This window comes from Ahaetulla prasina, chromosome 2, assembly GCF_028640845.1.
Source record: "Ahaetulla prasina isolate Xishuangbanna chromosome 2, ASM2864084v1, whole genome shotgun sequence".
In the NCBI taxonomy this organism is placed as follows: domain Eukaryota; kingdom Metazoa; phylum Chordata; class Lepidosauria; order Squamata; family Colubridae; genus Ahaetulla; species Ahaetulla prasina.
The window spans coordinates 231,992,111-232,004,648 of record NC_080540.1 but is presented as its reverse complement, the minus strand read 5'-3'; the positions used below and the strand labels follow the sequence as shown (position 1 = coordinate 232,004,648).

Here is a 12,538-nt window from a genome sequence, read left to right as displayed (position 1 = left end):
ATACAGGGTAAGTGCACAACCTCAACCCAGTCTGTTGGGTTGCGCGGTAAAGCTCCAGAGAACAGATAGCCGCCGCGAGGACAGGATCCAGCCCCCTCCTCTTTTTTTCTCGGAGCACCGCTGGACCTTGGCTGGACTTCCCGCGACCCCTTCAGAGTTGAGACGGCAGATAACGCCTTCCCGCTCGCCTTTTTCTGAGTGGGATGAAATTAGTAAACTGTGCGAAGTTTGGGGTTTGGGGGATGGAAAAGATTCTGAAAAAGTTTCAGAAAAGTTCTGTGTATTATTAAGGTCGCAATTATACTTCCAAAAGAAAAGTAAAGCAGCTTAATAAATACCGAAACTTCCCAACTTTGTTTATTTGAGCAGAAGTTTTGCCCTAACTTCGGAAGATCGTGGTTTGATTTTGCTGAAAGCCAATACTCTTATCGATTGCCGGGAACTTTCATCTTCGGGAACCAAAACTTTTTTAAAAACGGGGAGATTAATATTCCAAGAACCAAAGCCTGTTCCCCATCGAACGAATCACTAGCTCTGAAGACTGGCCCGACTGAAGGTCGGAAACACCCCTCAGCTGATTTTTAAAAACAAGAAGAGGGGAGGCATTTTGAGGTGCCGGCCCAGCAAGAGGGAACTCAATAAGAGATCTGCTTCTCGTTCCCAGTTTGGTCTAAAATAACGCCGGTGTAGCCCGATGTACCTGCTCCTCAAATCTATCAAAGCTAAACGCTCCTAGAATGCAGTTCCTTTAACGGAAAAGTTCTGCCAAATGCTGCCAAATTGTGGTGGTGGTGGGGCGGCGGGATCCCAGAAAATGAGGAGGGGGTAGTTGATTTCCAGTGCGGGTCGCTGTCGAGTCCTGTGGCCTTCCCCGCATTTTATCCTTCATAATATATTATTAAAAACGACAAGCAAGAGAAATGCCTGACAAGCGGCAGGATCGACCTAACCGGACTTTTAAAGGTTTATAAAGAAATGGGTCTGGCGTGACTGGGCTGTAAGAATCAAGTGAGTCAAGGAGGCGTTTCTGTCGCCCAGGAGTTTATATTGAAGTGGTAAAAGACTAGACAGGTAAGATGGAGACGTTTGATGGGTATCTTAGTTACACAGCTGAGATCAACATAGACTAAGACATCATGCCTATCCAGTTTATTGATTTCCAAGGAAAGCCCGTTAAGGACGTTGGAAAGCGTTTTGATATTTCCTCCGAGATAAATGCCGCTGAAATCATTGGAACTTATTTCCTGATTCGCCTTAGAATTGCCAGTCTCATTCCATTTGCAAAGGGCGCACTCTTTGCAAAGGGCGCACTGCCGGCCTGGCCTTCAAGCAGGAGTTGCCAACCGTGCCAATCGCTTCTTTAACAATAACAGGAGAGGCTCTCACGAAAAATCAGCCCGTTTTATAAGAACGCGAGCACCTGAGTTGATGGGGTTTCTAAATCGAATTAGCCACGTAGCATACGGAAACTAAGGCGATCTGATGAATAGGAAAATGCAAAGTAGGGCACAATTATTATACAATGGAGCTAGATGGGAGCTAGAAATGGGGTCAAATATTTAAATGAAGGGTGCCAATTTATTTTCAAATTAACTTTTCTTTTTAAAAAAATGAAATATACAAATTATGTCTGTGCTTGTCCTATAGGAAAGCCGGAGCGCTGGTCCACAGGGCGCTTAGACTTTGCGGGATAAGAACGAAGAGCAGATTCAGACAGCTTTCGCTGAATAATCTCCGCCTGTCAAGCGCTGGAGGCTGGGGTGGTCCTGCTCTGGTCTTTGGACTTATTTTCTCAGCCGAGAGAAGTAGGTCAGTGGAGCACATGACAAAGGCCCAGGCCAACCCGAAACAGAAGCAGCCGCAGAGCAGATAAGCGAAACGAAGCTTTCGCAGATGAATTCCGAATTCGCCCAACTGGCCCCCTACAATTTGCGAGTCCGGTCAAGCACAGCCCTGCCACATAGCCCGAGGCCGCTTCTGCCCTGATCGGTATGTGTTCTAGCAACCCCACTTCTGGGTACCAACCGTTGATGAGAACAATATAACCAACTAGTTATTCCTTAAAAGGTTCCAGAGAAAGGTGCCGTGGAGGGGCTGTTTTATCCAGAACCAGCCAATAGCCAATCGCCAATCACTTTGGGCGATCTTGATCCTATGCTTTTTCGCTCACCTGCCCATCCGCCCAGTAGTGCTACTTCTTCAGCAGAATCTTGTCGCTATCTCACCTGGACCAATCGGACGCAACTGATTAGCGCAGGGTTGGATTCAGAAGCAACCCTCCCACCAGCCAACCAAAGAGATCCATTTCCAAAAGGCGTGCTTAGCCATCTTTACAGAATCTTAACCGCGAGCGAACTCTATGGGAGCTATTCCCAAATAAACCTGCACAACAGAAGGATGGGTACTACCAACGTCTGCTTCGAAGTAAATTTCGTCGAATGCAGTTGAGTTCACTGGTAGTAAAGTAGTGTTCGGTGTATTTGACAGACCCTGTCAAATTGGAGGCCTAATTTTATGGCCTCCTCTTTACCAACCATTTTTAGACCCCTCTCCAGGGACCAAAGGCAAAGCGGACGTTCACTGCATAGAAAAGCGCTTGCAGCGGGTGTATATTTCTTAGCTATTCAGCAGTTACGGCGGAGGAATTTCAAGATCGGGCGGAGTTCTTATAGTTTACGAAGAAGGAGCTTCTTCAATCTAAGAACTTAAAAGCCTAGTTTCTGCCCAAATACCCGAGCAGGTCAGATCCTTGGAAGCGTCATGTCCCCCGCTGAGTCCTAGGAATAGTCCGGCAGAGGCTGCGCATCCCTTCATTAGACCCCCGAGTAAGGACACTCTAGACCGCTGGGTCTTTTTACAGCCACCCTTCCCTGTCACTGGAACCTACAAGTATTGTAGGTCTCTCTACACTACTGACCCTTTTCTCGGCATTTATTCTCCGATTTAGAAAGGACTCGATTGTTTGGACCAGGATCTCCCCCTGTTTTAAATGGGGAAGAGGTCAACAAGTAAGACAAACTCCGCGCTTGCTTTGTGGAAACACACCCACCAAGTATTTTCTACTTCAACTGCACTTCAAATGCTTTAAGAAAGTGACAATAGAAGATCCTAATTAACAGGACCGTCCTCGTCCCCCGTAATTTCTTCTCTTAACCTCAGATTTATTCCAGTCATTTAAGTGAACGCCTGTCTCTTTTCGGTCGTGTTAACCAAGCAGGAAAGTACCTGCCGCCAGAGAATAAAGTTCACCTGTATTTAGTCTGTAACTAGAGCGAGTTTACTTTAAAAAACAAAACAAAACGAAGGGGATGGGAGGTGGGGGTGGAAAAAGCGGCCTTTAAAAAAAAATTAAAGGCCTTTTATGCTTCCAGTCCCGTTCTTTTAATGAATGGCGATTGGAAACGAGATCTGCATAAATCTGGAAACTTGCGAGATTTAAAAGTAGACGCGCGCCTTCGGGGAAACAGAGCAGATCTAGGAGCGTCCCTACAACCCAAACAGCCCGATCTACCACCAACCACTGGATAAGCGGGAGGCCAATTTCAACAGGATTGTGCAATTTAACCTGAAAACAACGCCAAAGCTTCTTTATAACAGACATCCGCGAGAAATCTCCTCTGGACGGTACAGTGGGGTAAGGAGACACAATAAGGGGTAGCGCGCTGAAGGACTGAATGAGGCTCTGGATTTATATTGTGTTGAAGAAGTGAATTATTTGAGAGTGAAAAGGGGGAGAGGTCATCCAATTTCCTTTTGGGATTTGAGAAGTACTGTACCGATAGGAGTGCTCCATCAATTATGACACTATCTTTGGATTCTCTTTCTCTGCTCCAGCCCTCCCTTGCTATTCAATGTATCATACCCTAATCAGTCCACAGGGAAACATGCTTAAATCTGATAAGTACCATATTCAGAGACTTGAATCAGTGAAAATTATCTCAAGGCCAGCAAAAAAGTTGATGTTCAAGGAATATATTTGGAAGACAGAAGCTGGGAAGGATGGCAGGTGTGTATAGTGCTGCTGCTGGTGAAGTAGGTTTGCCACTTGCAGACAGCTCAGCCTTTCCTCCAAATATTTTAAGAACCCCCTGAAGTCATCTTCAACATTCCAACTTTGGCATACTGTACAATAAGCCTGCAAAGCCACAAAGAGTGCCATTGAGGGATCATTGGATCATGGAGCCATGAAAAAAAATAGATTAATAAGCATCACAAAGGATAGGAATTGGATGCAAAAAGACAAATGTGTGTCTAGATGGATCAGGAGTTAAAATGACTGAATACTGTCCAAAGCTGTGCACACTGAAAAGAGTGAGCTGATCCACAGCACTCTGCACTGATTCCATCAGAACTTTTTCTTCAGTTCTGGTGAGTGCCAGACCACAACTCCACCATTGCCAGTTTGCATTTTCTCTAGGAAAATGTATGTTGCATCTCAAGTATTTGGGATAGTGGAGAGCTTAGAAACTTGCCTAAAAAGAAGCCTTGCTGCCCAGCTTTACTTCCAACCCTGCTTGCCAAGCATCCTTTAGACAAATTAGTAGCCTTGATCCACCTTTCTCCAGTCCTTTCCTTCTTACTGCTTACAGGCCATATACACTTTGTTTAATCCAACTTGGTTGCCTTCGTTGGGTTGTAGTCCAAGGATGGCATACCAATTTGGGATAGGTTGCTCTAAAAGTTTCCAGTAAAAACTATACATTTCTAACTAGTTCCTCCTCCTCCTCCTCCTCCTCCTCCTCCTCCTCCTCCTCCTCCTCCAGGCCTAGCAACCACTATCTTTCTCCACCCACTCCCATTCAAAGGGAGCATCTCTGCTCACCAGCGTTTGCTCAGAAGTCGGCAAAGTAGCAAAACTTCTGCCTGCTGAGCGGTTTTTGTAGAAAGGAGAGAGGGACCTTCAAAGAGATCTTCAACCATCCCCTCCCCCCCAAAAAAAACCACCGGAGAAGGCGTGGGGGTGGAGATGGGGTACAAGAAACATAAGCCATATCTGCCAAAAGAAAAAGGGGGGGGGGGAAAGAGGAGAGAACTTTCTGATAACGAGAGCCTCCCCATCTCTAATCCTTCTTCCAGTTCCCTTCAGAAGCAGTTCCTAAAGGTTGGCTCGCCCGGCCCTTCGCTCCCTCGCTCCCTCCCCGGCCAAACCGAGGACACCGTCCCGCCCTTTACCTCGCATGGTGCTGGTGAGTCCCCGCTCGGCGCGGTCATGTAGCTCTCAACTTAAATCCCCTCCTCAGCAAGAGCGAAGGCGGCGGGTGTGGAGAGCCTGTCCCGCTGCGGCAACCATTCCTCCCACAAGGTGCTCTTCTCTCTTTTTTTTCTTCTTCCCGCTCCTTTTAACTTTCGTTTCTTCTTCTTCTCCTCCTCCTCCTCTCTCTCTTTCTCTTTTTTCTTTCTATTTCATCAGGGGATTATAATCTCTCCGTCTTTCTCTCTCTCTCTCTCTCTCTCTCTCTCTCGCCTCAGCTCTCAAAAAGTGTCTCTGGGCGGCTCGTTGGATTCGAGCGAAGGCGGCCGTCTTTCTCCGCTTTCTCTCTCTCTCTCTCTCGGCCTCTCCGCGCTCGCTCGGTCCCTTCTGCCCGGGCTTTTCAAGTCCGCAAACCAACCCGACTTGCGAAGCTTTCTTTTGTGATTTCCCGCGGCCTGGAGAGCGGCGACGGCGGTGGAGGCGGCGGGGGAAGGGGGACTTGTTGTCGGGTGGATGGTTGTACGGGGGGGAAAAAAATAAAGAAACGAATCAGACGAAAAGAGGGAAAAGGCGGAGGAGAGGAGTTGCGCTTTTTGGATGGAAGAAAGGAAGGGAGGGAGGGAGGGGAAAAATAAAAAAAGCCCAGCCACCGAAAAGAAGCAGAGGAGGAGGAGGAGGAGGAGGAGGAGGAGGAGACGGCTACGGACTGTAGAGCCTGTGCGTTTTCACACGACAGTTGTGCCTGTTTGGAGCAGATTTCCCCGGCGCGTCTGTTTTCATCCTTCGGTTGTTACAAGGACACGCAGGAAACAGGAGCGCGAGAGAGCTTGAGTGGGAAAGCTGCAAAGAGGCTTATAGCGGAGGGCGGGCAGCGCCGGTTACTTCACGCTCCGCCTCCTGTCAAGGCCCTCGGCCAATCCGAAGCTGCTTGGAGTTGGAAGCCCGGCGGAGGCAAGAGTCTCGGGCCTGTGCGCCGGAGGAAGCGACGGGAGGGGGAGGGGGGAGGGGGAGGGGGAAGCGGGAGGCGGAGTTTGGCAGGCGCTTTGTCGAGAGCGAAAGCGGGGCGGGGCCGAGGAAAAGGAGGCGACGTAGTGGGAGCGCGCGCCGGTGCGCGCGCGCGACTTCGCTCGCTCGTTCGGGGGCTCGCGCTCAAGCTGGCTCGGCTTTCTTGATTCCCTCTCGTCGCTTTCTGGGCGAAGCTTCGCGCGCTTCAGACAATCTCTTAACTTGCGGTCGGGGGTTTGAGGGGAACTCGGCTCCGGAAAAGCTTGGCTCGGCGTCGTCAAAACTGGGTCCTCTGTCTCTCACTTCTCCGCTGCCGTCACCCCGAACAAGGCAAAAAAAGAAAAAAGTTGATTTCCTGTTCTCAAAGCGCTCCCCGTCCCACCTTGGATGGGTCTGAGGAGATTTGACAGATTAACAGAGTTGGAAGGGACCTTATAGGTCATCTAGTCCAGCCCCCCACATCCCCCGCTCAAGCAGGAGGCCTTACACCATTTCTGACAAATGGCAGTTCAATCTTTTCTTGAAAGTCTCAAATGATTTCTTCGCTCTGTTTCTCTCTGGCTTCTCTCCTTAAATTGGTTAGAAGGATGTCTCTCCCTGTGTGTGTGAAACGCCGTTTCTTAACCTTTATGTAGTAGGCTTGAGTACATAATAAAACAATAAAAAGATCTCCAGCCCGGAGAAGGATGAAGATGCTGTTAAGAAAGACTTCAGAACTGAACACAACTGTCACAGAACTGCAAAATGAAATGCAGGCGCAGAAGAACATGACATTATTTTTTAAATTTTTATAAGATATAAAGTTATCTCTTACATAATAGGATCCTCAGGTGTTAAAAAGAACACGAGCATCCCATCCATCTATAATCCACAACCAAGCAAAATCTTTATTAAAACCAAGAAAAAAGCCACAAAATTGTAGTGATATAGAAATCAGCTGAAAGTGGTGTAGAAGGAGGTATAGAAGCTAGCTGAAACACACAATATTGTGGTCCTTTTTTTCTTCTGCAGTTCTTTTGGGGATATTTATTTGCATCCAGCCTTTATTATTTTTACAAACAACCCACGGGAGCAAACATACCCAACATACCTTCTTCCTCCTATTTTCCCCACAACAATAACAACAATCCTGTGAGGTGGGTTGGGCTGAGAGAAAGCAACTGGCCCAAAAATCACCCAGCTGGCTTTCATGACTAACTCACAATCTCCTGCTTTCTAGACTGGTGCCTTATTCACAAGACCAACATATAGTATATTACCTGAAATCAAGTAACCCCAAGCTGTTTTAAATGTTTTTTTTCCTTTAAATTTTAGTCTATATTATTAATCCATTTTAGAAATCCAAGAGAAAGTACTTTCACTTTTAGAAAATACCATGCAACTTTCTAAAACTGAAACTTACATACCATAGTATCTTTCTCTACTGCTGAATTAAAGTCCTCTTCAATAGGTCTGTGCACGCTTCCAAAGTTATTTGGAGAAAGGATTCAAAACTTACATTAGCAGAAGCACAGCAGTTCTCTGCTATTCATTAAAGCAGGCAGATTTTTTGCCTGGGCTGGCACCTTTTTTTAAAAAAGCTCACACAGAAGTCTGGGGAAACTTTGGGTGGCTTTAATTAATTGTAGGGAAGTGCTGCTTTTGCACACACTGAAGTCCCAAATAGATGTTTGGAAATTTTTTTTGAAGCAAGTACAGTGCTGCTATTTGCCCATACTATACTCGAATCAAAAATTAACCGGCATGAAACTGGTGCTCCTCTCTAATGTGCCTTTTCCAGGCAGTTAACTTGGAAAATTAGAGATAAGAGCTTTACATTCTTGCTATAGGAGTGTGAATAATTAGGGTCAGACATAATCATAGATGTTTCCTACTTTCATTTTAATGATTAAAATTATGCTTTCTAGAAACCAGTGATATGGTATTCAGAGTACTCCTCATAATCCTTGTTTGCAGAGTGATTGGTAGTACTAGTAATATTCTGGGATAGAAATGCTGTAATTGTGTGGAGAGCACTGGCATTAAAAAGTTCCCTGAGCTGATTATTTCATTAATTTAATTCTTTGTTATACCTTAGCATTAAACCATGTCCATAATGATGATCCTTCTTTCCGTGTGGAGCTCAAGTATATCATGAAATAAATAGGAAAAATGGAATAGAAAACATGTGTATACTGAAGAATCCAAAGCCAAAACAATACTTTACTTTGGAATGAATTGCTAAGTCTATAATATAACTATTATATTATCCTATTCCTGATTACAACTGCATTGCATCATGCAATTAATATTGCAATTAATATTCATATATGCAGGTGTTTTTTTTTGTAACACAGTTTGGTCAAAAATGGAATATGAAAAATACAGAAGGCTGATATATTACAAGAACACATTACTGTGAAAAGTTTGGAATTGTGTTAGTGAAAGTTTCGGGAACACATTAATTTTCTTTCATAAGAGTTTCTGTGAACTTCAATGTAAATGGCATTGTTCTGCCAGATGTTGATAGGGATACCATGCTGATTCTTTCAAACACTTATGAGATTATTTCATTTTCATTAATGAATAATCTCTAAACCCAACATAAATTGCAGTTCCTAATTTAAGCAGTTAGGACCAGAATATTTCTTTGTATGTCCTATTCTTGTGTCCTACAAACTGGTGGGTGACTACAAGTCTCCAATACCTTTTCAGATATGTGTTCTCATCTACTACTCCAATTTTTAATTCTATCTCAAAAATACTTTCCTTATTCCATTTCTGGTTCTACTTAACAACATTTATATATTTATATTCTTCAATATGGTTTCTCAGGAAAAAAAACATAAAACAACTAAAAGACAAACACAGTGCACAGAAACACTAATAGAAGCATGAAACTAATAACAAGCTCATTAAAAAAACTAAATACAATAGATAGAATGAAAATCATACTATCTAAGATTGCAATATTCATGTACTAAGATAGGGACATTCATGTTCAGGAGGACATTATCTGCAAGTTTAGAGAAAGTCCAAAATACACAGAAGGAAAAACTAATTAGGAAAAATCCTTAGAATCCCTTTCAAAAGATCCAGTGAATGCTAAGCACAAAGTGAAAATCCAGATATATGGATTAGTATGAAATTCCCATATTATACAAAAGAATTCTAGCCATAAAACAGACATAAGCACTTCTTTGTCTTGAAAGTCCTCTTCCTATTTTTCTTTTTTGCTTACAGAATTAAAGCATAACCCTGAGATCCCTAAAGGATCCCTAAAGCTTTTGCTGCCACCGGCAAACCCTAGAATTTGAGTTATTTTCCTACAATGTTGTATATAGGTATAAACATTACAAGGTTACATAACTAGATGAAAAGCAGGGAAGGTATACAACAGCAGTCACTTTAATACTGCTTAATCAAGGAATCAATTAACATGTATTAAATAACTTTAAATTGGTTGTAAACAAGTACTATTACAATATGTCCAAAGGTTATTAATCACCTTCCCTGGAAGTAAATATCTATTTATAACTCTGTCACTTTGACAGATGTAAGTTGTTTTAGGGCTAGGATTCCAGGTTTCTGTCAAACCTGTCTATCTACCAAAACCTCTTAAATCCCTTTCTCCTGAGGTTGCTTCCTTGCTCTGGAATATAAACTGGATGAGGTGCCCTGTGTTACCATGCTTTGATTGATGGTTCTAATACCCAATCATTACAAGCAGTACTCCAAAGATCTTTGAAGGATGCTTTCCTTTGTTGAAGGTTCAAGTGAAGCACCACTTGAAAGCTGTTTCTCTTTGCCTGCTCTGACCTTTAGTAATTCCACTAGCTAGAAGAGATTTCTGCAGACATGCGATTTATATATAGAACCTCTTCCAGCTATTTGAACTGCTGGCTAAGACTTTAAAGCAACACAAAGCATCTCATTTAGGAGAATCACATTGTCTCTTCACCTCCATAAAACAAAGTGCATAGTAAAGGAGCCACATCAAGGCAGAACTAAGCTTTTTTATTATCATCATTATTATTTTCTGTTCACAACTATGTGAAGTCACAACCCATCAGTTCTTCAGTATTTGCCTTCATTCTCATTGAGTTCTTCCCAAGAATCTAGAATGTTGTAACATATCAGCGTGATATATGTGTGGATCCAAGCAGTGTGGACTTTTGTCATTGAGAGATGGAAATTTTGTCAATGCACAGATTTGTTTCAACTGCATGCAAGATTTTTTGATATGGCATCCAGTGAAAACTACTGAGCCAATTTATGCCAAAATCTTTCAACTTTGATTTTCAGATCTTAATACTTTGTGATTGTCTTCAATTCTTTGTCTTCTATTTTACTATCCTCCCTAGCAGGGGTAAAATTCAGCAGGTTCCGACAGGTTCTGGAGAACCGGTAGTGGAAATTTTGAGTAGCTGGCCCCAGAGTGGGATGGGAATGGAGATTTTGCAATATCTTTTCCTTAGGAGTGGGGTGGGAATGGGGATTTTGCAGTATCCTTCCCCTAGAGTGGGTTGGGAATGGAGATTTTGCAGTATCCTTGTCCTGCCACGCCCACCAAGCCACACCACACCCACCAAGCCACGCCTACAGAACCGGTAGTAAAAAAATTTGGATTTCACCATTGCTCCCTAATATTGCCACCTCAATTTATCCACCTTTTTTTCTTTTTAACCACATTTAAATCTGGTATGTTATGTGCCAAGATTTATCAGTTTGTATTCATAAATCCCACAATATTTAACTTGCTCATTTTTATTACATTTAGTTTATTGATTGTTTAATGGTTGATCGCATAGTCAACCCCATGTTTAAACTGAATCTGTTATTTATATCCACCTATTGAGGCTTCCCAAGAACTGGTGATAGGTAGATGTAGTTCAGGGATGTCGAACTCATGGCCCATGGGCCGCATCTGTCACATGCTAACTATGCCCACAATCTGTTTAGTTAAGGGAGAAAAAGTCCCGATATGTCAAGTGATGCCTTCGTGTTGACGCGAGTTTGACACCCATGTTGTAGTTTGATGGTGTAAAAGGTATTGTCACAGGATGTAAGCTGTTCCAAGCAAAGGTGTATTTTGCAATTGCTGATGGTGTTTAAATGGTGATTGAATCTAAGAGGCCTATTACTATTAGTACTATCTATACTTTATTTTGCTATTTTATTTCTGTTTGTGGGTTTTTATATTTTGTGATTTTTCCCAAGTTCTTTTTCTTCTGTTTTTCTGTTTTCAGGTATTGCAATGTTTTCTATCAAGATTGTTTTGTCTTTCTTATCAAGAATTGTTAAGTCAGAAATCATGGTTCTTTTAGAAGTCATATTCTGAATACTGGTTAGTCCTAGATCTGCCCAATATGGTACATGAAAGCCTTAAAGTGCTCATGGACACCAACCTTAGTGCCATTAGATTTTATGCTCCTCCTAAATTAAATGTTAGGTTTGAATTAAATATAAGATTAAATACTAGGGTGCAGAATTAAGAACTGGACTTAATGTTAAAAACAAGAAAAAAGTCAAGGAAACAATTGGCCCATTGCTGGGAGAAAGTGGCAAGAAGATGACAAGCAACAGGGAGAAAACAGATCTACTTAACTCATATTTTGCATCTGTCTTTACACAAAAGGAAAAAACAATCCAACCTATCAAAAACAGCACTACAAAAAACAGATTAGAAACACAAGTTAAAATAGGGAAGAAAATGGTAAGTGAACACCTGTCTACCCTAGACGAGTTCAAATCACCAGGACTGGATGGATTACACCCCAAGGTTCTGAAGGAACTGGCAGACGTGATCTCAGAACCACTGAACTATATCTTTCAAAGATCCTGGAGCACAGGGGAGCTGCCAGAGGACTGGAAAAGAGCTGATGTAGTTCCCATCTTCAAAAAAGGGAAAAAAACAGACCCAGGAAACTACAGACCTATCAGTCTGACCTCAATACCGGGGAAGATTCTGGAAAAGATAATCAAGCAACGAATCACCGAACACCTAGAAGCAAACAAAGTAATAACCAAAAGCCAACATGGGTTTGTCAAAAACAGATCATGCCAGACTAATCTTATCGCATTCTTTGACAAAATGACAAAATTAGTAGACCAGAGGAATGCTGTCGATATAATTTACTTGGACTTCAGTAAAGCATTTGATAAAGTAGACCATAACCTACTACTAGATAAAGTAGAAAAATGTGGGTTAGACAGCACCACCACCAGATGGATTCGTAACTGGCTGACCAACCGCACTCAACGTGTAGTCCTCAACGGAACTACATCCACATGGAGGAAAGTATGCAGTGGAGTACCCCAAGGCTCTGTTTTAGGCCCAGTACTCTTCAACATCTTCATCAA

General features: G+C 43.0%; 1 protein-coding gene across 1 annotated transcript in view; it reads right to left on the bottom strand.

Moving 5' to 3' along the window:
* The window catches only part of RORB (RAR related orphan receptor B), a 154,818-nt gene extending 148,802 nt beyond the window's left edge, over nucleotides 1-6,016 (bottom strand). The window contains exon 1 of the mRNA XM_058169002.1: nucleotides 5,173-6,016. Coding sequence (XP_058024985.1) covers nucleotides 5,173-5,179 — 7 coding nt within the window. The 5' untranslated portion in view covers nucleotides 5,180-6,016. The remainder of the gene's footprint in view (nucleotides 1-5,172) is intronic.
* Nucleotides 6,017-12,538: the final 6,522 nt, after the last annotated feature.